This window comes from Zootoca vivipara, chromosome 2 (assembly GCF_963506605.1).
Source record: "Zootoca vivipara chromosome 2, rZooViv1.1, whole genome shotgun sequence".
Lineage (NCBI taxonomy): Eukaryota > Metazoa > Chordata > Lepidosauria > Squamata > Lacertidae > Zootoca > Zootoca vivipara.
The window spans coordinates 90,677,361-90,703,047 of NC_083277.1; the positions used below are offsets into that span (position 1 = coordinate 90,677,361).

At 42.4% G+C, this 25,687-nt stretch overlaps 1 protein-coding gene across 3 annotated transcripts; it reads left to right on the forward strand.

Annotated features, from left to right (window-relative positions):
• The first annotated feature begins 292 nt into the window (after positions 1–292).
• On the forward strand, positions 293–24,438 carry PRPSAP1 (phosphoribosyl pyrophosphate synthetase associated protein 1). Of its 3 annotated transcripts, none has more exons than XM_035104542.2 (11): positions 293–457; positions 1,753–1,864; positions 4,730–4,782; positions 5,972–6,038; positions 9,553–9,725; positions 12,428–12,543; positions 13,597–13,652; positions 15,238–15,383; positions 17,864–17,934; positions 18,891–19,037; positions 20,897–24,438. In XM_035104542.2, exons 2-11 carry the CDS (start codon positions 1,782–1,784, stop codon positions 21,053–21,055), a joined length of 1,071 nt encoding a protein of 356 aa, XP_034960433.1. In that variant the 5' UTR covers positions 293–457; positions 1,753–1,781; the 3' UTR covers positions 21,056–24,438. The 3 variants fall into 3 exon arrangements, with proteins under 3 accessions (XP_034960433.1, XP_034960434.1, XP_034960432.1); XM_035104543.2 differs by lacking the exon at positions 293–457 and adding an exon at positions 577–1,352; XM_035104541.2 differs by lacking the exon at positions 293–457 and having other exon boundaries at positions 577–1,864.
• The last annotated feature ends 1,249 nt before the right edge of the window (positions 24,439–25,687 follow it).

Here is a 25,687-nt window from a genome sequence, read left to right on the forward strand (position 1 = left end):
AATCTATGCATGTACAGTATTCTCTGGCGTAAATTCCACTGAGTTCAAGTTCCACATGGGTCTTCTTATTCCTACGTAAGTAAGCGCAGGACTGCAGCCTCAGAGGCTGAAGCGTAAACGACCGACCAAAGCATCCTTTTCTCTGCACTCCTCCTCCTCTGTCGCTTTCTGCTCGCGACCTCTCCGGCCCTACTCGACAATGGCTCCGCCCACTTCCTTTGAAGGCGAGAGGAGACTTATTCTAGAACTTCCCACTCGGCCGTTTTTCGGACACTCCCCCTCCCTCCACGAAGCAGCCATCTTTGTTTCGGGAAAACTCTTCACGGTCTTAAGGAAGAGGTGAAACGCTTCCCAGCTAAGTGGCACTGGGATTTCTTTTCTTTTTCTCCCCCCCCCTTTTAAGACAGTCAACCGAAACATCCCCGCGTAAGCAGCGGAGGGAACTGAAGGGTAAGTGGTGAGTATATTGAGCACGCTCTTCCCTCCTGCCCTCACTCAACATGTCTGCGTGACACCGGCGAGGACTGCAAATCTTTTCCTCAACAGCCGGGCGGGCGGGAGAGAGGGAGAGAGGGAGGGGGGAAGAGGCCTTGCTTGCGGAAAATGGCCGCCGAGAGCAGAAGGTGGCGCTCTAGGGCGGCGTCTCTATGACCGGGCATGGAGTTGACTCTTCGCTTGGGTTGGGGGGCTGGAGAGCGAGCGGGCCCGAAAGAGTCCCGACGAGGAAGGGACCAGTAGCTGCAAGAGAGACGACCGTGTGGGCGCCTAAGCCGCAGCGGTGCCTGGAACTGCCCTCCTCCTGCATCTTTAACTGCCTCGCAGTTCTGCTAAATCCGCCCTCCTCTCACTCCCCCACCCATTCTCCTCGTTACTCCATTCCCCGCCTCATCCCTCACAGCCCCACTCCCCTCATTTTTAGACCCCCAACCTCCCCCCGCCCTGCTTCCCCCCGGTCCTTCCAGCTGCCCACCCCAGCCTAGTCTCCTCTGGGTGGCCTGAGAGGGTCTGATCCTTCTGCACCCAGACTTCATCGTTTTCCATATTCCACCCAACCGACCCCCACCCCCTTTCAAAATCCGCTTCTCCTTATTCCGTCTCGCAGCTCCACGCCTCTGATTCCCTTTCATTCCTCCACCTTTTTTTAATTGATAATATCATTGTAAGGTGTTCTTTAAGCAGTGGTGTTCCCTGCTTCCTCTGCCCCATATCTCGCAGGAAGACGTTGCCCTGCCTACTTCCAGTGCAACTTTTCTCTGGTGTTGGCCGCGTGTGTGGCCAAGCCCTCTCCGCCACTACTCCTGTTGTCTTGAGAAACCCTCTTTCCCGAGTCTGCCTACCCCACCTTTCTTCTTGTATGTAAACAAGTTTCGTTGCTTGTACTCCTTGTTGCCCTTCCTCTCATTTTCTGCATTGCATACTTACTTTGCTTTTAAATTTCAACCCTCACACTAAGCTTTCTGCATGCTAGTTTTTAGGGGCTTGACCTGCTTATGCAAATAGTATCTCCATTTCTATATGTAGTATTTTAAGGGGACGTGTAAAGACCAGTAACACTGATCTGACTTTTTGGGCTTCTTAACTTCTTTGAAATACTCCTTTTCTGGTTATAATAATTGGGTTGGGGAAGATCTTGCTTGTAAACTGCTTTCTTCCCCCACCCCACCCCAACCTGATCTGGTAGTTTGAGGCTGAAGAGGAGGATGCCAAGGAAATTGCTGTTACCTTATAGATCTGTGTTTTCTCACCCTCGAGCTCCAAGGGGTTTGCATGGTTCCTTGGCAATGAACGCAGCCAGAAGTGGCTACCGGGTCTTCTCGGCAAACTCCACAGCAGCCTGCACAGAGCTGGCGAAGAAAATCACTGAGTGAGTGTCTCACGTTTTTATGCATCTTGTTCTCCTATATTCATGAGTTGCAATTAAACAGTATATGAACTGGAAAGTAAGCCATCTTTCCTAAAATAGGCTTTTTGCCACATGCCTGAGTTTACATACCGTATTTCACTTCAGCCTACTTCAAGAATGCATGACCCACCCAAGTGCTTAGCATTACTTTCTTTTCATTTTAAAACATTGGGGCTTTAAGCGACAATTGAATCAGGTTTAAATATTTTAAATTGAGTTTTACTGAGCCTTTTGTAAAGTAAGCATTCATGGTGTATTATAAACAATGTGTGCACATTTGTTGATTCCATTTGTTGCTTTATTAAAGAGAGTTTGTAGTTTTCAACTGTTTTATGTGGTATATCCATATTTTATTTGGGAATCTTGACAGCTTTTCTTCTTAGAACACTTAGAACTACCTTATCTCCTATAGGTTGGAGAATCTAAAACTGAAACAAAATAATAATTACCCTTTTGTTCGTGGGTCTGCAACATTTGTCTGGTATTGGTGGACTGCCAAAATCTGTTCTTGCATCAACCCTGTCTCCCTGACTTGGGAGAGGGGTGTTGCCTTGTGTCTGATGTTGGTCTGAATTTTGCTGACAGTTGGAAGGAGTAAGGAGGGTCTCTGCTTTGGAGTGCTTCTTACGTTTAGCAATACAGTATTAACATAATAGATTTACTGGAACAGGCCTGTGGCCCATCTAGTTCAGCATCCTCTTATCACAGTGGCCAACTAGAAGCCCATAAGAAGAACATGAGCACAACAACACTCTCCCCTTCTGTGGTTTCCAGCAACTGGTATTCAGAAGCAGATTGCCTCTGACTGTGGAGGCAAAGTAGTCATTGTGACTACAGGGGCAAGCCTCTGCTTCTGAAGCCATGCACAAATTGGGAAACAAATATTTGTTGGGCATCACAAATGCCAGAATAAGAAATATACCCATTACTGGTGAAAGCATTTGTGGTCCCGTTTCTGCCAAACAAGCATTAGTTCAATCCAAAAGATGGTATCCTGCTGTGGCAACCCATTTGCACAGCTGAAATCTGCTTGTGTGGTGGAACTTCCCCTTCTCTCTCCTCCCCCCCCCAATCCTCCCAAATCTGCTCTGGGTGGTTGGGGAACCCTGTGGAGCAGGTGGACACCTGCTAAGATGGGTGTGACAGGGAGGTGAGGAAAAGGAATTCCGTTACATTCACTGGCACAACATTGGAGATCTCCCAAAGAAGTTGGGCAAACCCCTTTGGTTAGTCCAGTTACCATCTCAAGGGTACTTCTAGTGAAAAAAGAGACATTCATTCTGTGTTGCTGTTGTTACTTTCAGGATAACTGTGCTCCATATCGGTAACCTTTTAAACAGCAGTAACGCATAATTGAGTTAGCCTCTTATTCTATATTTATAATAATAATCTCTTTACTGTATACTTTTTGAAACTGAAAAACTGACAACCTGGAAAGCTTATGAACCTTAACCTTCTATTTTGGATTTGTCCAAGGCTCAGAAATGTGTGCTCATGCTTTTCCCCATCTCACAAAGGTTTAGGATCAATATGTCCCACAAAGGCTATGAAAAAGAAACCATAAAGCTGATTAAAGGGGTAGCCTTCTAATGTGTTGTGTAAAATATCAAAAACAAATAAGAAAACTGGCTTTTGGTTTGATGTTCATGTTTCAACAAATCTCTGATTATAATATCTTGAAGCATAAATAGCTTTTCAGTGTAACTTGAAAGAGCCTGTGAAGTTGAAATGTGCTATATTGAGTAACTGCTTATCTTGTAAATAATGCATACACGTTTGCTAAAATATTTGCTTAGTGATGGCTTCTAATTAATAGCTGCTTCTTTAAAAAAAAATTAAGACATATATACCAGTAAGTTGTCCTTCATCTCTTGATCCTAGGGAGAGTTACAACATAACAAAATAAAAAGTAGGAATAAAAATTCCAGCACACCAATAGCAGCAACAGAACATCCCATAAATGCCCAAGCAAACAGATGGATTATAACCTGGTTCTGCCCTTGTCAGCAATGTTGGCATTAATAGTACAGTGGTACCTCGGTTTACAAACACAATTGGTTCCGGAAGTCTGTACTTAACCTGAAGCGTACTTAACCTGAAGCAAACTTTCCCATTGAAAGTAATGGAAAGTGGATTAATCCGTTCCAGACGGGTCCGCGGAGTACTTAAACTGAAAATACTCAAACCGAGGCGTACTTAAACCGAGGTATGACTGTACTTCTAGAAGGAAAGCATTCCATAATTGGGATAGCACCACCAATAAGATCTTATCCCTTGTCACCATCTGATGAACTTCCCCCGCTGGTGGGACAGCGAGAAGATATCTAATACATTTTTTAGCTGTATACCTTAGTATCTCTCTTTGTTCCTAGAATTTTTTAGCCACCAGTTTCCCCCAATTAAATTTCTAATGCCAGAATTATGTAAGATCCAATATCCTAGGAAGAGTTAGACCAGGTTATGCAGACTGAAATGCTTTTCAGCCCCTTCTTTTTAATGGGAAATTTGCTTTAGGAACCCTTCAGCCCTGGCTTTAGTTTTAAAATTCTACTTAAACTAGCTTTACGGTAAAACTCGGGGTAGATATCCTAAGCCACTTGGATATGTGTGGGTGTTTGCTCTTGCTATAATGAAAGTTGCTTCAGGAGTCTTGTTCTGATCAACAAGCAGGGTTGAAATTTTATTGTGACAGGCAGTTTGCCAGTAAGCCCTGTCTTTTAGTGCTGAGTTTAGATTTGCTGTTCTGGAATTGCATAGTGAGAAATCCTATGTTAGTAAGCTATTGTTGAGAATCTAAATCTTGAATCTCTATGTGTCTCTTTCTAGGCGACTTGGTGCTGAGCTCGGAAAAGCTGTGGTATATCAGGAAACCAATGGAGGCAAGTCAAGCTTTTCTTCTAGACTAGAGCATCTACTGAAGAACAGACTATAGATATTCCAAAATTGGGGAAAAAATCCCATGGGGAAAATTATCAATTTTTTATGTCTCAAGGCCATTTTCCCAATGACTATTCTCCTATTTTCAGAACCCAGAGATGAGCCCTTTGATTTTCTAGCTGTTTCCACAACACTTAAATAAAATTGCTAAGACTTGTTTGTCAATGACTGAGTGAGTCTCTGACAAACCTATTCAATATGGGTATTAAAGACTTAATGTGCTTTTGTTTACCCTTGCAAAAACAACTGTTTTTTTTAATTATAGTTTATACCCCACCTTTCCTCTAAGGAGCTCTAGGTGGCAAAAATTACCCCCCACAACACATTTTAGCATTCCTGGAATTACATTTGTACTGCTGTGGAGTGATAATTGGGTTCAGATTCCACCACTTGTACCTAGTTTTGTGACCTTGGCCAAGTCCCTTGCCCCTATCTTGCCTATTACCGTGTTTTCAGCTTTGGCCAACCAAATGTCTCTGGGAGGCTAATGAGCAGGGCATGAGGACAACAGTGTTTCCCTGTTTGCCCCCAGCACCTGCTTTTCAAAAAGATATACTGCCTTTCAACATGGATGATTAACTTTGTTCTTTCAGCTGATGAGGAGGGGCATCCATTGGCAGAGCTTAGGTGGAATGGTTTGGAAGAGTTTTGGACAAGTGACGCTGATGGACGGTGGTGGGGATGGCTTGGCAGAGTAGGACTTGCAGTCCTCCCACCTCTTTGGATGCACAAGTAATCCCTTCCCTCGCTCACCACATCTAAACCGCATGTCCCTGTCCACTGATCACAACACGGATCTTCCTCCAGCCAGCTTTAAATTGTGAACTGCGTTAGAATGCAACATGAACCCTAGAAAGGCTAAAAGAAAAAAAGAAAGTTTAAAAACACCGTAATACATCGGGCAGGCTCAAGCTATCAGACCATCTCTAAAGATCCATTATCTCAAATACACACTTGGAAAACATTTTAATACTTTAATTTTGTGAAGTCTTTATACTGGTCTACAACTGTAATAAAGTTGTTGTTAAGTCTTTAAACCCACCCTCCCCATTCCAGCCATGCTGCTTATACGTAGGTATTACCAGGCTAATTTGCTAGGATTATTTTCAAATATCTGTGCTTCCTTTACAGAAACAAGGGTTGAAATAAAAGAATCCGTTCGAGGTCAGGATGTGTTCATTATTCAGACAATACCCAGGTAAGGGTTTGTGGGGGTTTTGTGTGTGTGCCTTTGTGTGGATTGTATTCTGAATTTTATAAACCCACATCCTTGGATATGTGGGAACTCTGGTTGAGTGGATTTGTTCTGGAGTCTTTCCTCTCTATTTATATGTGTAAATATACTCCTGCCATCCCTACTACCCATTCACCATCATTAACAAGAGAGCCTATGATGTTATTAACGCTAGTTAATCTTTTACACCAACCTTGTGGACTTTAAATCCGACACCTTAATGTGGCACTTAAAAGTGACAGTAAATGAAACCCGATTCAATTCCTCAGTCTGCAAAGCTGTCCTGAAGACTGTATTAGTTACTCTTCTATTTCCTTGCAATTTTGGGATGCTGTTCTCTATTTTTTAAGGCTCTATTTTTTTTAAGGCTCCTTTAACTAGATTAATCTTTATAGCAGAACTCTATTATAAAATGCCTCTTGCCAGTAATGTGCCTGCTTAATAGCCTTTAGTGCTGTTTATTTTTATTTTTTATTTTTAACTTTCACAATTCAATCTTTATTATTTTTAAAAATATACATTTATATAACATTTTATACAACACTCTGTTTTTGTTTGTAACAAAAAGGAAAATGATGGCAACTGAAGCAAAGATACTTTGTATACCTCACAATACACATGACACTACAATTTATTGGGGGGGGAGAAAGAAAGAAAGAAAGAAAGGGGGGAGAAAATGTAGCTGAGGTTTTTAAAAAAGACTTCCAAACATTCTCATTGTATGTTATCTGTTTCTTTTGCAATACTGTACCTATTAAATTAATCTTTGATTTACTTGGAAATATTGCAGCCAGTCTGTCAGATATTCCTTAATTTCTTCATATTATTTTTAGGGTTGTCTCTTCCTGTTTTTCTTCTAGTATTACTCGGTATGTGGCCCATACCCCCTCCATGTTCTTTTTCTTAACTGCCATAGCTTCTGTCGGCGAGGTCCACAGAGGTATTTTTGGTTCCAATATTTCTTTATATTTTATCCAGATCTTATATAATGATTTCTTTATTAGATGATTCAGGAAACCCCTGTGGACCTTCAACTTCTAACGAATTAGATAGCATGCCACCCATATCGATTATCATATCCCTTTAGTGCTGTTTAGTTACAACGTATCTGCCCAGGAGCTCCCTGCCTTTCTGGCTGTGTGCTTTAGCTTCAAAAAATGATTCCTATGTTGCCTGGGATTTAGTTTTATCCTTTCCCCATGTGGAGTGCATCAGCTGCCACTCTTTATCTGCCGTGCAGACAACCTGCCCTGGTCAACTTTGGGAGAAAGGGCAGGATAGAAATTTAATCAATAATAATATCCAAGGAGCAGCAAGGGCAGTTCATCGGTGCTGTTTAAGTTTGTGGTGTTGGGAAGGTCTGAATTGCAGCAAAGCTGCGACTCAACAGTTCTGATGTATATGTATAAGGCACCCTTTCAAATCAGTTTATAAAAGCAGTTTTCCTTCTTCCTGCCTCCCAAATATGGTGTAGCTTGCTTGCCTGCACATATCTAGGTTAGTAGCTTGGGGTGCAGAAATAGCCTTAAAGAATTAAAAAAAGAACCATTCTGTTCTAGTTCGCACAAACTTCTCTGTCTGGTAAGAGCTTAATGCCCCAGATGATGAGGCGAGTTATGGGGCTGGGATGATGGCTCTTGAACCAGCACTGCAGTAGATGTGAATGGTGAGAAAGAATAGATAGGAGTAACATAGTTGGTATCCTACCATGTACCATATTTACTCAAACATAATGGGCACCTTTTTTTGGCCAAATTACATCACAAAAATTAGGGTGCTCATTAGATTTGATGGCAGATTTACATTCCCCAGCAAATACTGTTTTTATTTCAAAGTTTTGAAAATCGAGTCACGCTTTAGATTCAGTGGTGCATTAGATTCGTGTAAGTACAGTATATCTATGATGCAGGAAAGACCTTGTGTTCTTTCTCTCTCCCGCTCCCCATTTTTTCTGCCTTGAGACTTCTGAACAATTTTAACCTAGACCTATTTCCTTAACATGTAAATGTGCCTGAAGCATTGGGGCTGTTGTTTTCATACTTGGTCATTATGAATCTTAGTTCAAAATCATAAGCATAGGTTGATAGCTTGTGAAATGCATAGTCCTAGTAAACAATGACTGTCCTTCCTTAGCCTCTGCCACCTTAAGCCACAGAAGGGGGAAATTGTGCACTGTTAACTTTTTGTCTTAATTGCTTGGGGGATGGAGTGGTTTTATGTAATTCTTGGCTACTTCCTTGATGGTGAACAAAGCTTTTTTTGTGTATATAAACAGTGCAGTTTGGTGGAGATAGGAGGCAGAACAAACCAATTTGGAGAACGTTGGCAAATGTGTGAAGATAAATGGGGGTTTAATTTTCCAAGGGAAAGCTTACAGTGGAAGAAATGAGAGCAGCTGGCTAAAACACAGACTTAATCACTCACATGTCTTGGAGAGCCAAAAGACTCCTAAGGGTATCATCACAGATGATCAGGAAAGACTGTGGTCCAAATCTGGTGGAACGCCAAGTGCAGATGAAAGAAGGGTTGCAGTTTGAATGTTCACTGTGCTTCACAGCGTGTGCTTCTAGAGTGCTTCCAGGTCCAGGTCCCTAATACCTTCAGCAAGTGATTAGGCATGTTTAGGCCTTTTCACCTTCTGCCAATACTGTTTAGCTCCCTGTTGCAAAAGGCTATTGCTAACACCCCCACACCCCCACACACAAACACATTCTTTTTGAAATTGGTGATCAATGGGTCTGTCAGGCACTATGTATAAAGGAAAAAGGTATAGCTCGTGCAAAAGAACTTTTGATACATGTTGACATGGGTGAACATTAACACTGCCACAGATGCCACAATACCCTGTATTTGGAAGGAACTGATCTTTTAGTGCAGTGGTTTTCAACCAGTGTGCCGTGACACCCTGGGGTGCCTTGAATGATGGTCAGCTCCCTCCTCTGATGCCCTCTCACACCTTTGCCTTACAAAGGCTTCCACAGCTGTTTGTTGCAGCAACCCTGGCTACAGGCTCTGCAGGAGACATGCATTTTAATCTGACTTTCAGTTTATCATTGATTTTAATTATTTGGTTAAATGTTAAAATAGTTGCGTTTAACTGAGTTTTTATGGATCATGTCATTTTTGTAAACTGCTCTGAGGTTGTTTGCAAAGAAATTCAAGCTGTATTTTATGGAATAAAGAAATAAGATTAGTAACGGTGCACAAGCTGTTGACTGGGCAGTGTCTCCGCCATTTCTGATATTTGCATTCAGAAACCCCTGGCAAGTTTCTGCAAAACCCCAGAGATTCTGTGAATACTACTTTGAAAACTTTTAGGTTAGGTTAAAAAAATGAATTTGTTTGCTGTGGTCTAAGAAATGATTTTTAAAAATCTGGTCACATTATTTTGGCTGACACGGTTTTCTTCTTAGAAGAAGCTGTTTCTAGAATTTGATTGGCAGATGGATTACTAATTAATATTTTTGAACAATTTCAGAGATGTGAACACTGCGGTGATGGAACTATTAATCATGGCTTATGCACTGAGGACATCCTGTGCCAAAAATATCATTGGGGTAATTCCCTACTTCCCCTACAGCAAACAAAGCAAGATGAGGAAGAGAGGCTCTATAGTCTGCAAACTCCTTGCTTCCATGTTGGCCAAAGCAGGTGAGTGAGCTGACCAGAAGCAGCAAGATTTTACCTCCCACAGTAGATCTGATCCTGAAGAAGTGAGTGGCTGTTTTTGCAGAGAGACCTTCCTGCTATAAGAATACATTTCTTTTTTGCAGAAAGAACAGCCAAAAATAATCCTAAAACAAGCCACATATTTGGGATAGCATTTGTAATACAGTGGTACCTCGGTTTACGAACACCTCGGTTTACGAACTTTCGGTTTACGAACTATCCTAACCCGGAAGTTAGTAAACCGAGGTGCCGGAGGTCTACTGAGCGTCCGATGCCTTCGGGGAGGCCGGGCCTTCGCTCCGATGCCTCCTGGAGGCCCGCAGCGAAGGCCCGGCCTCCCCGAAGGCATCGGAGCGAAGGCCAAACCTCCCCAAAGGCATCGGAGCGTCGGATACCTTCGGGGAGGCTGGGCTTCGCTCCGATGCCTCTGCGGAGGCCGGAGAGCGTTTCCGCGACTGGGCTGCAGCCGCGAAAGCGGTCCCCGGCCTCCGCAAAGGCATCAGAGCAAAGCCCCAGCCTCCGGAAGGCATTGGAGCCGGGACTTCGCTCCGATGCCTTTGCAGAGGCCGGTGACCGCTTTCGTGGCTCCCCGGCCTCCGGAAGGCATCGGAGCGGCTTCGCTACGATGCCTCTGCGGAGGCCGGGGAGCACTTTCGCGACTCTCCCCGGCCTCCGCAAAGGCATCGGAGCGAAGTCCCGGCTCCGATGCCTTCCGGAGGCCGGGGAGCGTTTCCGCGACTGGGCTGTACAGCCGCGAAAGCGGTCCCCGGCAACCGGAAGCCAGGGACCGCTTTCGCAGCTGCACAGCCCAGTCGCGAAAGTGCTCCCCGGCCTCCGCAAAGGCATCGGAGCGACTTCGCTCCGATGTCTTTGCGGAGGCCGGGGAGCACTTTCGCGACGCTCCCCAGCCTCCGGAAGGCATCTGAGCCGGGACTTCGCTCCGATGCCTTCCAGAGGCCGGGGAGCGTTTCCGCGACTGGGCTGTGCAGCCGCGAAAGCGGCCCCGGCTTCCGGTAGCTGGGGACTGCTTTCGCGGCTGCACAGCCCAGTCGCAGAAACGCTCCCCGGCCTCCGGAAGGCATCGGAGCCGGGACTTCGCTCCGATGCCTTTGCGGAGGCCGGGGACCGCCTCCGCAAAGGCATCGGAGCGAAGTCCCAGCTCCGATGCCTTCCGGAGGCTGGGGCTTTGCTCCGATATCTTTGCGGAGGCCGGGGACCGCTTTCGCGGCTGCAGCCCAGTCGCGGAAACGCTCCCCAGCCTCCGCGAAGGCATCGGAGCAAAGCGGTTAATCCGTTCTAGGGGGTGTTTTTCCTCGTCTAGAACGGATTAATCAACTTCCCATTACTTTCAATGGGAAAGTTCACTTCGGTTTACGAACACTTCGGTTTATGAACAGACTTCTGGAACCAATTGTGTTCGTAAACCGAGGTTCCACTGTACTAAGAGTGATTTCTATTCAGAAGAAAGTAGAAATAGCTACCCTCAAACTAGTAGTTTGATTTTATATAATAGAACTATATAATAGAACAAGAAACTCATTTGGTGCCCTTGAAACAGTGGTTGAATTTCACCACACCTTTCTCACAGGGTATTTGTTAGGATAAAATAGAGGGTAAAAACATATATGTGTGTGTTTTTTCTTAGACGAAGGGTGAAATAGAAATGGTATCCTTAAAATTCCTGGCTTTGCTCACTGTGGATAGGAAACCAGACCTCTGAGAGACATAAGTTTGCAAAGGCTGGAGCAGCAAAGGTGACTACTAAAGTAACAAAGTTCACAGGAGGACTCTTGTCTGGGGCCTACTGAACCTTGGATGAAACCCTGTCTGGCTCTCTTTTTTTAATGCCTTGTTCTAAATATTGCACAAAAACGTTGGCATAAAGCTGTGGTTTTTTAGTCTTGTATTTGCTCTACGTGTTACTACTGTTCCAGTGCCAAAGTCTATTGTGAGTCAACATCCGGTACATCTAAGGTTCAATGGTCGCTGTAACCTATAATGCAGAAACGTGTGCAGCAATCATCATGATGGGTTACCCAAACCCAAGAGATCAGTTACCTGTTAGGAGTAAAATTTGTGAATGAGATTCTTTAAACCAGTGTTTGTCAAATTATGTGATGTGGTGGACTGGCAAGCCCTGTCCTCCTCACCATGTGCCAGGGACTGGTGCCATATTTAGTTCCTGAAGCATCCTGCCCAACCTTGGCTGTGATGGAGCCACCATGGACTGGCAGCCAATGACTAGTGAGGCAGCACTGGTCTGCAGACTACCTCCATGCTACCTGGTACTTCAATGTGACTGATACCTTACCACATTTCTTCAGTGAGTTTAATGGACTAACCTTTTTTGTGTGTGCCTGTGGGTCACATTCAACCTTTGCTAAACCCCAGGGTGGAAGTGGCCAAAAGGGAGCTGGTTACCTCGCATACACACAGACATTGCACATGTTCCCTCTCTTCAGCTGATCCATTCATCTGCATTAGGCCACTGGGCAGTGGGGTGGGGAAGGAAAGAAGTTTACACCATTTCACCCACCTCAGCACCATGTCCGCTTTATTTTCTTTCCCCCATCAGCTATTGCTATCAGATTTAGTGAGGTCTTGCTAGGGTGGGTGGGTGTGCATCAGGCCCCTAGGCTGGCAGTTAGCACACTGGTGTAATATATGTTCTTTCTTTTTTCTAGGCTTAACACACATCATCACTATGGATCTTCATCAAAAAGAAATCCAGGGATTTTTTAGCTTTCCTGTTGATAACCTGAGGGCTTCCCCTTTCTTGCTTCAGTATATACAAGAAGAGGTGAAGTTATTTTGATCCATCAATAGTTATAATCTCAGCTTGATTAGAACTCTGTTTAGTATTGGTCATTTTTAGACTTGTATATTGCTTATGCTTGCTATAGGCAACTAATCGTACCTACGGGACCGCCTCTCCCGGTATGACCCACAGAGGACATTACGGTCCACAAATAATAACATATTGGAGATCCCGAGTCACAAGGTGGCTAGGCTGGCCTCGACCAGGACCAGGGCCTTCTCAGTACTGGCCCCGACCTGGTGGAACGCTCTGTCCCAGGAGACTAGGGCCCTGCGGGATTTGTCATCTTTTCGTAGGGCCTGCAAGACAGAGCTGTTTCGTTTGGCCTTCGGACTGACGCAGTCTGACCCCACGGTTACCCTCCCCTAAGGTTTTATTTATAATGGTTTTATCTTATTCGTAGATTTTTAATTTTAAAATTGAATTTTAACATTGTATTATTCTGTTGTTTTAACTGAATTGTTTCTTTTATATTTGTGTTGATATTATTTGTTGTTAGCCGCCCTGAGCCCGGTCTTGACTGGGAAGGGCGGGGTATAAATAAAAATTATTATTATTTATTATTATATAATCTTTGCTGTTAAAGGGGATCCCACTAATGTATCTTAGCAGCCTCCTTGCTAAAAGTGCAAGTTGCTTGGCATGTTGGGAAGCGTTTGCTGATAGCTTGGTTAATGCTGGAGGTAATTTTCTTCATAGATTTTCTTCTGACTTTGCCTCTGCTTGTGGTGGTTGTTAATGAATCCATGGCTTCATGTTTTAGTGTGCCTCTGAGCTAAGGCTAGTCAAAAATATATATGGATGGGGTCTAGTTACTTAAACATCCTGCAGCAATGAAAGTAAAAACTGTGTAGAACTATTTAAAAGCCAATTTTAGTTGAATGTCTCCCAGTGTTTTGAGAATGATGATAGCATTGCTCTCAGCTGTCACCCTATGTAACAAAAGAGCAATTTTATTTATTTTAAAAAACCTAATTCATTCTGTGTCAGAGCTTAACTGCTTTAAAGTCTCACCATGGTTTCAATGTGCTCCAGATTCCTGATTACAGAAATGCAGTAATTGTAGCAAAGAGTCCTGATGCTGCTAAGAGGTAAATACAGTTTAATTTTGACGTGAATAAACCCTACAAAATCAGCTTGTACAGGCAATGTTTCAGGATGCCTTAGTGCTAGAGATTAAGTGGTTGATATGTGAGGAATTGGGAAAAGAGAATCAAAAGGTGATTGGTTTTTGTTTTCTCTCTTGCTGGAGAAAGTGACAGGCTCTGCTAAGAAACAGTTTCTTTTTATCAGAAGTATAGCAAGGAGATGCACCAAGAACTTTTGGGAGATGCTGAAATGCTCATCTTCATATTCTTCTACTGCACACCTTAAAACACCAGCAAGAAACCCTAAAATAGATTTTAAATATATATGATAAATTCATCCACCTCTGTGCTGTGAAACGTTCATCTGTGGAAGGGTGGTGTGGGAAGAGATCTTCTGAATACAATTTAATAGGCATGAACCTGGGACAATTTTTTAATAATAGGATGGCCACTGGAAAACTGCATCAATGTGGCAGATACAGTGTTTAAAAGATGCATAGCCCAATGCATTTCTGGTCCACCACCTATATATGGAGAGCTTTATTCAGTGTCTAGCTCAAGAGCAACTGACATGTCTCCCTTGGTTTTCCTGAATTGAAGTGGTAATTCTCTCTTTATAAAAATCCGAAAGGAGTGACAGTTGATGCAACTGCAGCATCTTCAACCTGTTTGGACCTGGTCCATGCACAGTCTTCACCCCTTCCCATATTTGTTTACCATTTGATAACTTAGCTGTATTACTCTATCAGAATCAGAATTCTGGTGTGGCCCTATAGACCATCTGAAGGAAATCAAGAATGTATGCGAACTGCTTAGGGGTTTTTCTTAACTTTTTTTTTAAGGCTTCGGATCAGTCCATCCATGCCAATAGAAAAAACAGTTTGTGTGTACTGATTCTTGTTCAATTACATCAGCTTCCAGTGAATACCAATACAAATATTTTTGAACCTTTGGAGACACTGTTTTTGAAATTCTTTTGAACAGTTAATCACTTTGAGACATTTTCCTCTTTTCCCTTTTGAGTGGAATGCAAAGTAATGCTAAGGAGATCACTCCCATCACCACAAGAATTTCTGCTTTCCAGATGGAATGGTCTCCCCTCTCCTCCTGCATGCTGTTCTGGAGGGATTTTCCAACCTTCCAGGGCTGATCGGGGGGGGGGGGGCGACCCTCATTATGTTAGCGGTACTGTACTTGTTGCCCTGGCTTCCGCCAGCACAACTATTTAGATTAATCCAGACCTAGGTTATATCTTCAGTTCAACATTTGAAGTTATTACAGAGACAGAGGAGAGGAGCATCATGTTTTGGAAGTGTTTGACACACTTCCAAAATAAATAGCATCTGCTTTTCATATTAAAGTGGCAGAAGATGGTTGTGCATGAAGTCTATTTTGTTAAAAGGAAATTGAAAAACAATAGTGAAAAGCAACATTCTTAAGCATAAACTACGTATAGTTAGTTGAAAAAGCAAACTCCTTTTCCAGGCTGAATCCTGTTTAAATGAAGCACATGGAAGTGAGCTAAAGCAGGGGACTTTTCAAAGGTTAATGTATTTCACCCCACTAAAATCTTGTTGCTTTTATGTAGGGCCCAGTCTTATGCGGAGCGACTACGGCTAGGACTAGCGGTCATCCATGGGGAGGCTCAGTGCACAGAGCAAGACATGGATGATGGACGCCACTCTCCTCCAACAGTAAAAAATACTACTCTGCACACTGGTCTGGAGCTACCCTGTATGTTGTTGCATTTTTCTTTACTTTTATTTTTCTTTGTTTTGATGTGCAAGGCATTTCAATGTAAGAGCCATCTGAGTTCTCTGCTGAGGAAACAAACTCTGCACACATAATAAATTGTAGCTATCTAAAGGGAGATAAGGAACCAAGCAAAATTAAGTTGTTTTTAAATCAGAGGTCATGCACACATTCAGGAATAATCTGCAATCAGATTTTTAACGGCAACACCAGAAGTCTCCCCCCTTAAAAAAAAAAAGCATTCTAAAATGAAAACTGGGTGATTTGTGATTTGTGTGTGAAAGGACTGGTCCTGAAAACCTGGGCTGAGCATGTGCTCAAATAGGGTTGCCATATTTCAAAAAGTGAAACCCTTAATAAGTTTCACCACCACCCCTCCTCCTCCCCTCTTCTTCCCCAACCTTATACTGAATACAAGACTAATGTCTCATATAACATGTAACTGATCTGTAGAAAAGACTTTACAACCTGAAAAAAGAGACAATGCACCTACTTTTGTAAACCAAGAAAATCTTAAATAAAAATTATTTTTTTAAAAAGTAGATATGTAAATGTATGGGCATCTGGGACAGAGCCCATGGGCTGTGTATTGTTAGGTACAACCTTGCCTCTCGCCTCTATTGGATGTATGCATGGAGGGGGGCATTTGAACAACCCTCTTGCAGCCTGCGCTCAGTCACCTGCAACACTTTCTGGCCAAGCAAAGTTCTGAATCCTTGTGCCCAACGTTCATACTAGATGCTTCTCCCACCTACAATTATGCCCCCCCAATACTTCATCAAGGCAGCCCCTATCAAGCTTTTCCTGACTTTTCTTTAATAACTAGCACATTGTTGCTTGATCAAAGAAAAATGGCAACACCTTGGCAATAGAGGCAGAATTTCATTGGTTGCATCACATGATGTATTTGAATGAGCTCTTACTACTGTAGACCTGCTGTTTGCATTTTGAAAAAGCTACAAAGAGCTTTCTTTATACCAGTGGTTGCAATCTTTTCACTCGGAACCCTGGCATTTTTAAAAAACAGCAATGTTGAGTTCACTCCATTCATATGAAGCCAGCATGGCTGGGCTTTTAAACTAAAGTCAGTCGATTTCTACATTCAACAAAAATATTTACTTACTATTTTGAGACAAGCCAGGGGAAAGGAAAGTAGCCATGTTGATTCTGGGATTTATCCTACCTCCTATTAGAGCAATGTGAGCCCCACCACCGCCTTAAACATTAGGTGAACAAAGGCCTGTTTTTTCTCCTTCAGAGATAATTGTCAAGTAAAAGAGAATATTTCTCAAAACTGTCTGCACGCTTGACTACTGTTCCATTAATTTAAAACAAAGTGCACAGTTTAATACTTCAGAAGAAATGGGTGAACTGCTACCATTACTGGTCTCATGACTTCCATTACAATAAAGAGCTGAAATAAATTGCAAATGCTTCTTTCTGTTCACCTGATAATCTGATACTGTTGTGAAATGGCATTTATCAGTAAATAGTGCTGAATTTCTATTTAGCTTAGCTCAGTGTCCTCCTGAGTGGCAATATCTGCCTGGTTCCCTTCATGTAACCAAATCTCTATTCTTAGATGTCGATTTAAGCTGGAAGCCACAAATAACCCTTTGAGTATTAGCATAGTTTTTCTACCAAGAGACTTTTATTATTACCTGAACAAAATTAATTCTAAATTTGCACTAAAATTAAAATGCTTAATTCTTAAACAGAGTTAGTTTTTGAAAAAATAAAAACACTGAGTAAGTCCCAGTGAACACTTACTGTACTTGACACAGCAAATACGATTATTCTTTTCCTCCTGCCTTCAACATAGGAAAGCCATTTCCTTAACACCTCAGTGTAATGTTAAGGACTGCCATTGAAGGACTACCATCAAGATTACATTACTGCAAAAATACAGGGTATGATAGTATGCAATGCTGAATTGTTGGACATTACAAAATCGGTTCATTTACCAAATGCCAGGATTACTTTGGTCAACTTCTTCATACTATTTGGCACCTACTCCTAAATGCCTTAGTCTATGTATTTTATTCCCCTCCCTGAATTTCCCCCCTATCATTACAATAGTTTCTCTTCATTTTTAGACAACCAGGTTAGCTTGTGTTGAACACATTTTAGATTTTAAATACAAAGATACCTACTGACATATATGCTGACACTTGCAAATAATTTGAGGGGTATCTAAAGATGATCCTTTAAAGGGTGGCTGAAATCAGTGCTGTGAGACATAATTTTTGTGCATCAACACAGTTCATTCAGAATTGCTTAAATGTGACAAGGTATGTTTGTGTTCAATAATAATAACAGCTGCTATTTGAACTGTCTTTCATTTAAGTGAAACAAAATGTCCAGTATGAGGTCTCTGCAGTATCAGATTTACAAAGCATGAAAGAGGAATATGCATATTACAATGAAGCTGTGATTCTGATGTTGGGTTTTTTATTCCTTAGTTATGATGGCCAAAGAGAAACCACCAATAACAGTAGTTGGAGATGTTGGAGGTAGAATCGCCATCATTGTGGTAAGGAACTAAAAGGCCATGAAGACGAATGGGATTTTTTCCTAGGTTTCATTACATCTCAAATATTTATGCATGGATGCAGGAACACTAAACAGTCACATTGTATTGTCTAGTTTCACTTTTTTCTACCTAATTAAATGAGGATGCTGTCCTCCAATATTAAATGCCCTTATGAGGCTGTGGTATAGATTCCTGTTAGTTTTCTATCTGGAAAGAAAATCCAACTCTGATAGACAGTGACATCTCGCTGCGCGAAGCTTTCGGGTTCATTGCTAACCTCCTGGACAAAAGTCTGGGTACAGTAGCCTTTCCATTTGGAGGGATGATTGTTTTAAGATGCAAGACTAGACATCCTGAATATCCAAGCTTGCATAGTGTGCATGTTGCCACTGTGTCATAGAACCCCATATGAACAAGCTTTTCGGAACCTCCTACCCAAAGGTCCCTATTCTGATTTCTCAAACAGTCAACAAATTGTGCCAAACCAGTACATTTTGTGTAGTCTGTGTGACTAGCTTCCTAGTGCCTGCCTTTTCACAAGACACTTCTTGAGTTTGTAACGAGCAGCATGGACAGCTGCATTCTGAGAGAGAGCTAACTAAAGCCATTTTTATATTTTCAAATATATCTTTGCCAAAAGAAGCATTTTTCATGTATATTTTCAAAACAGCACTCCTTCATAAATCTTTGGAAAGTTTGTGCCTGGCATGTGCTCATCATAGGAACTCAGCCCTGTCCAGGAAGCAGACTCATTCCATGCTGGTATAAATACCTGCTACTGAAATACTTATTGACAATGTACCAAAAGTTCATATGTAACTTTAGGTTAGACACTGAAGCATCTTCAAATTATTCCAGATTTGCCAAAGTGGTTATGTACGGCTTGTGGGACTGTGGAGCAGTGTGTGCTTGCTAATAACCTCCAGATTTTAACTGGGATTTGTTTTGCTTCTCAGGATGACATCATTGATGATGTGGAAAGCTTCGTGGCAGCTGCAGAAATCCTGAAAGAGCGTGGTGCTTATAAGATCTTCATCATGGCAACTCATGGGCTTTTGTCTGCTGATGCTCCACGTCTAATTGAAGAGTCATCAATTGATGAGGCAAGTCTTGGTATATTGCTCTATGGGCAAGATCCCCTCTTATTTGTGTATTAGTGTTGTTTTAAATAGCAAATGATGGATTTAGCTTGATCAATAAGTTGACAGATTTGTATACAGAGTAGAAGAGTGTTGCACACATTGAATATATAAACACACAACATTAGTTGGCTTCTGCTTGAATCTAGCTGTTGCTGGACTAGGATTCCCATCAGCCCCACGCAGAATGATCCATTTTCAGGAATGACAGGAATTGTAGTACAACAACATCTTGAGGACCACAGGTTACCCCACTGCCCTGCTGCAGCATATTTTTTTTAGCAGATGGTATGGTAAACTAACTTGAGTTAGAGTTTTGCTGAGATTGAGACCAAATGCTACTGGTTCATTACTCCAGGAAAAAGAATGGCTGGCTTAAACAAGAACCTCATAAACAGGGATTCCCATTCTCCCACTGCTATAGTTCAGCACTTAAAAGTTTTCTGACTACGGAAACACAGAGCTGTGCTGCCTGTCTCAGTAATCTCATACTTCAGACCGAAACATTTTTCCCACCATGAGGAATGCTGTGCTGTAGTGCCTCCTTGTCTTATCGCTTAAGAAAGGATGAAGCATTGTGGAAACTTGAAGCTGCAACGATGTGGCTGCATTTTTCCAAGCAGCAAAATGCAGCAGATTGCTACAGTGGCAATGCTTGTGCATTTTGTCTTCTGGCCTAGAGGTTTACAGTCGAGAGCCATTAACACAGTGCCCATCTATGCAAAACATAGTTAAGTTGTACTCAGATTACACCTACTGAAATTAATGGACCTAACTTAGCCACTCATTTCAGTGGGTCTACTCTGAGTAAAACTTAGTTGAACACCACTCAAGATGCTTTCCCCATGATCAGATATCATGGGAAATTGTAGGTCTAAGTGTCTTTATAGGATTTTAGCACTATTTAAATAAAACTGCAGCTGTACTGCTAGATTTGTCTTAAATCCTAAGTCCATGGGTAGGCAAACTAAGGCCCAGGGGCCGGATCCGGCCCAATCGCCTTCTAAATCTGGCCCGCAGATGGTCCAGGAATCAGTGTGTTTTTACATGAGAAGAATGTGTCCTTGTAAAATGCATCTCTGGGTTATTTGTGGGGCCTGTTTGGTGTTTTTACATGAGTAGAATATGTGATTTTATTTAAAATGCATCTCTGGGTTATTTGTGAGGCATAGGAATTTGTTCATTTCCCCCAAAAAAATCTAGTCTGGGCCCCCCACAAGGTCTGAGGGGCAGTGGACCGACCCCCTGCTGAAAAAGTTTGCTGACCCCTTAGGCAGACAAGCATTGAATGCCCCAGCCACCTTTGGTCCAGGTGAAGTGTTGCTTTTTCAGTGAGTGGGTGCTGCTGAGCTTATTACTTGACACTTCATACTAGGACTAGTGGTTCAGCTTGCTTGCTCAGTCACAACTCACTCCTTTCTCCGGCCCATCTGTTTATCTCAAGCATTTCAGGCAGCAGCAGCTGCTTCTGAGGAGCAGAGGTGCCAGGTGTTGCTTTCAGCCGCCTCTCCTGTGCTCCTTACTACCAGCTGCCCTCTTTCTCTTGCAGCTTTATAGTTTTCTTTGTGGTTCTTGCAATAATTATATTAATGGCACCTCCAACTATTGTGGGACATCAAATGCAAATACCTTACACAATCTCAAAACTTTGGCTGCAACCTCTATTTCCATTAAGGAATCTAAATGCAAATGCACACTGTGTGTGTTTGGTGACCCATCAAGGAACTTCTGGTTTGATTTTATTTTTTAAAAGTTAGATTCTGTGAATTATGTTTCAGACACATTTCTAAATTTAATCTTTTTACTTCCCTGTGCACTGCTAGGTGGTGGTAACCAATACAGTTCCTCATGAAGTGCAGAAACTGCAGTGTCCCAAGATAAAGACTGTGGATATCAGTTTGATCCTCTCTGAAGCCATCCGCCGAATCCACAATGGGGAATCCATGGCTTACCTCTTCCGCAACATTACCATGGATGATTAGATTTCTCTTTATCATTCCCACATCTTCATTCCTTAAATAGAAGGGAGAAAAGGAAATATGCATGAAACGGCAGTGCCATAAAGTTGATGCTATTTGGGGGGGGGCATTATTATGGGTCTGGGTGTCAAGGGACTGGTGCCATGTGACCCAGGTATTTGAATTTCACTGGCCAACAGTCCTCAGAGCCAGCTAGATCAGGGTGCAAATAGGCATTGCAGTCTGTTTAAAAAACTGATACTAGTGGTGGCCTTCTGTTCTTGTTCAGCAAATCTTGTGTATTCAAAGAGGGCAATTGCTTACAGAGATTTGACTTCATAAATTCTCTAGTCATGCATGTCTTCAAGCTGTTTGGAAGGAGGTATGATTCTTCTTGCACTGCTGGAATGTGCAATGCCCTCTTACTGCCTTTGGAGTCATTCTTAATATCATGGATGCAGCAGAGCTTCCTCTTGTGAAATCATCTACACATAGATACATTTTATTGCAGTCTAGGTAATTTGATCAGCAATAACATAGCTATCTATTAACATATAGGATGATTCTGCCTGCTGCCCAGTGCAGTGTTTCTTAAAACATTTTACTGAGAAGGTATGCAAATTCAAATCTGTTTGAGACAGTCCCATTATATGGCAGCCTCCAGCTAACAGTGAAATTGCCTACCCCTTGTGCTGTGTTGTTCTAGGGCGCTAGTGTTTGATCTGTAAGACTCCTGCAACTGTCTAGCATAACCTTTTCTAACTTTGTACCTTTCAGTTGTTGAGGTCCAATGACTCCCAGCCTCCCTGATCATTGAGCCATGCTGGTTGGGGCTGATGAAGCTGTAGTCCAGAAACATCTGGAGGGCCATAAGTTCCCCATTCCTGATCTAAGCAATAAAACTCTTGGTCATTAGTAAGAATGAATAGCATACTTATATGACAAATTAACAACCTCTTTAAGGTCTGCCAAGTAACAAAACTCTCCCTTCAAGACAGTTCACAAAATCAGCTAGTGTTAATGGTATTTACTCCGATAACTGATTAAAAGCAGGAATGTTGCATTTGCCAACTACTGGAGGCTGTCGTTCCACTCTGACTGGGCAATTGGGGTGAGAGATGACTAGGTGCAAGCCGGAGTCACTGCTTGCCTGCCTGGTGGTTGCTACTCAAAAGCCCACTCAGTGTTACTAGCTATCATAGAGATGGAGAAAAGGGAAGCAAGCCTGATGCTGTACTGATCTGGCAGTTCCCTTTGAGGGAGCCCCTGGAACATGACCCAGACCTTTGCAGTGGCTCTGACTGATCCAATCCATCTAGCCCTACTTCCCTGCTTTGGGCCCAGTTGTTCCCTTACATTTTCTAGGACCAGACCCAAATTTTTTTAACAGCTCAGCTGAAGGAAGATTTAGATCAAGGTAGCTTTTTCCTTATCACGGGTGGTAATGTAACAGGAGAAAAACTGCACCTGGTGAAATATTTATTCCTGAGAGTGGACTTAAAGGGATTGAAGGTCTAAGAAACTACACCTCTGGCCATTGTTCTTCTCAGCTTCCAACCCTCCCACCCTCCCCAGCCACCTTGTTATTTTAACAACTCAAATCACCATGTGAGGGGTTTTCCCCAAGTCCCACTTTATCAACTCCACCAGCTCTTTGCTTTATTCTACGATTGAACCTGTAGTAAACCTTCCTCTCGGCTCACTGCCCCTCAGCTTCCTACTGAGAGTGGCTCTAACCATTACAGGCTCCTTCTACAGTGTAATGACTAAAGCAGTGGAGGTGTGTGAATTCCAGATACTCACTGCCACTGTGGACATGAGGCACCAGAAGCTTAGAAAGAGGATGTGCGACTCATCCTTTTAGTACGCTTTGTAGCAGCCAAACCACCTAGGTCCTTGGCTCATAACAGCTCTTCTTATCTCAGCCTCTTGCATAGGACCTTTTCCCAGTCAAACCGAAGACAGATACTATATACTATGTTCTGTTCTGGAAATTTCATGTCTCAAGCTGTTGCCTGGCCTGCGCATTGGGCTTGCTTTCAATAAGTCAGCTTTCATTACCTCAGCAGTTAGAACACAAATTAACACTCCATGGTGTCATAGCAGCTCAGCCAATTGCTGTCAGAGGTTTTACTACCATGGAGTATGTTTTTATTTGTTTACTGCATTACAATATAGATTATACAGGAGCAGCCAACAGATGTTGCTAGAATAGCTGCAATGGGTGGGGGTTGGTGTCCAGCAACTTATTGAGTGTATCCCGTTGGCTACACCTGGATTATAATATCTTGAGAGTGTGGTCAAATACTTGCATTGAAAGATGAGAAAACAAAAACCTGCTATGGACTAAACAATCCATTTGTTAACTAATTATCAACAGCTACATTCTAAGAGTTACAATTCTAAGAGTTGTTGCGCCAAACCATAAACGGTCCCAATAGCCATGGCAGCAGGATGCTAAAACAGAAACATTTCACCAAACATACAAGCAGATATTCTGGCACACCCAGGCACGGTTTAAGTGCCTTAAGGGTGAAATGGCAATTCTAATCCACACTAGAGGTTGTAAGAACAGAGCCCAAGCATACAGTATCTTCCAGACTGATAAAAATGGAAACAACTTGTAATGTTGAAACTCTCCCTTAATAGCCTGAGTTATCAAAAACACAGGCGAGGCTTTCAAAAGTACCATGCAGAGTGTCTTCTCTACTTATCTTTGGGGGGGGGGTGTTGTCCTTCACCTTTCCCCGACATATTTTCCCTCCAACTCAAGCACATTTTAAAATGTATATCATCCCATATTAAATTACAGACAAGAAGACTGCAAGTCCAAGACAGGCTTTTAACTGTTCAGCAAGTAATGTTTCCTCCACTTATGTATGCAAAAATGCACACAACTACCTTACTACCTAGGTATGTACATCTTGTTGAGATGCTGTCTTTTAAAAGCCCTCCCAGATGGCTTTAAACATAAGCAATACCTTGGGATAGGCTTACTATGAATGCTGAGCATTAGAGCAAAGTTACTATCGTCCATTGCTGTGATTTTTATGAACTTGGATTCAAAATTGTCTGAGAAACTTCTAATGTTAACAGAACATAGTTTTAAAGTATTAGCAGCATTGTGTAAAGTTGTGGGTAAAGTCCCAAACATCATGAGGTCTCCTTTGCTCTCAAGCGGTTCAAATATTCATGATGGATTTCTGTTACCAGTTTTACAACGATGAAAACCACCTATATTCATGTTGGAGGGTTAAAATGTTCATCTGTGCATTATCATACTGCTTTGTTTGAACACTATATTGGTCCTTAATGTTCTAAGCAATTTGGCAGAGACAATCGATATGTCAAGACCCTGGACTGCAACAAGAGGGATGGTGGATGAGGATTAAAGTGATGTAAAAGTGTTACACGTGGCATTTGAATTTTGTTTCTGTCCACACTAATCCTAGAGGTTTTTCTTTACATATTCCAGTTGTTGTAGCATTTTCCTTTTAGTCTTGTAGGTTTTAGAAAGAAAGCCCATAACCTCTCCTGTTCCATCACCTCCAGCTCCTGGGGAAGACTTGAAGAGGTTATTTTTGCTAATTAAGTTAGAGCTTTTGGAGGGAGCCGGCTTTTGGTTTTTAATGGGAAATCACTTCTTTTTCAGATATTTAGAATATTTTTTCCATATGCATTACTTAGGTTTTTTAACTGCTTTGACATTTCAACATTTATCCCCCTCATTCTCATTTTGCTCTGTTTTGCTTTTTTTCATGCTTCTTTTTAATTAGGGTGACAGGGTGATGCAACAAACCCACTTACTAGTGAAGACAGTTGCAACCTCCATCTCAAGTGAATTGCCCGCCTCCTCAAGCTGAAGCTATTGGAGAAGGGGGTATAATTTATACCTCAGCTTTCTGAAATTCTAAGACAAAAGAAGTTCTGTCATGCCATACCATGCAATTGGTCACAAAACAGCACACAGAACATGATCCAAATTTCACAGAGGAGGCAAACCATGGGGCCACACACAACTGAGAAATGGGCAAATGTCTGGTAGCCTTCTTGCGTGATCAGAAAAAACATGCTTCCATTGCATTTTATCTATTTCAAATTTGATTATGTTTACAACCATGAAGAGTCTTATCTTAACCTGTTTAGAGGATAAATATGCTGTGATTGTCGCTCTGTTTCCCTTGAAACAACAACCACACAACAGAATCGGTGTATAGTTTAGCACATAGTCTCCAACACAGGGAAGATGTGTCAATTATACAAAGCAAGTCAGTGCAAGTTATTTTAAGTGCGGTTCAGAGCTGTCAAAATAAGAGTAGAATTTTGCCACTTGCTGTGGACTGCATCTCTGATGCAAAACAAAAAGAAACCCTAGATACTTCAGAAAGAACCTTGGTGTACTTCGGTCCAGTATACCTGAAGGAGCACCTCCACCCCCATCATTCTGCCTGGACACTGAGGTCCAGTGCCGAGGGCCTTCTGGCGGTTCCCTCGCTTCAAGAAGCCAAGTTACAGGGAACCAGACAGAGGGCCTTCTTGGTAGTGGCACCTGCCCTGTGGAACGCCCTCCCACCAGATGTCAAAGAGAAAAACAACCACCAGACTCTTAGGAGACATCTGAAGGGAAGTGTTTAATGTTTAATAGATTATTGTATT

What these genes read in the sequence shown, in the direction of transcription:
- PRPSAP1 (XM_035104541.2), top strand. Translation starts at nt 1,701, where the DNA reads ATGCCAAGGAAATTGCTGTTACCTTATAGATCTGTGTTTTCTCACCCT. An exon ending in CTGGCGAAGAAAATCACTGA is followed by an intron (nt 1,865 to 4,729) that starts GTGAGTGTCTCA and finishes GTCTCTTTCTAG; the next exon opens with GCGACTTGGTGCTGAGCTCG. An exon ending in AGTCCTGATGCTGCTAAGAG is followed by an intron (nt 13,653 to 15,237) that starts GTAAATACAGTT and finishes GCTTTTATGTAG; the next exon opens with GGCCCAGTCTTATGCGGAGC.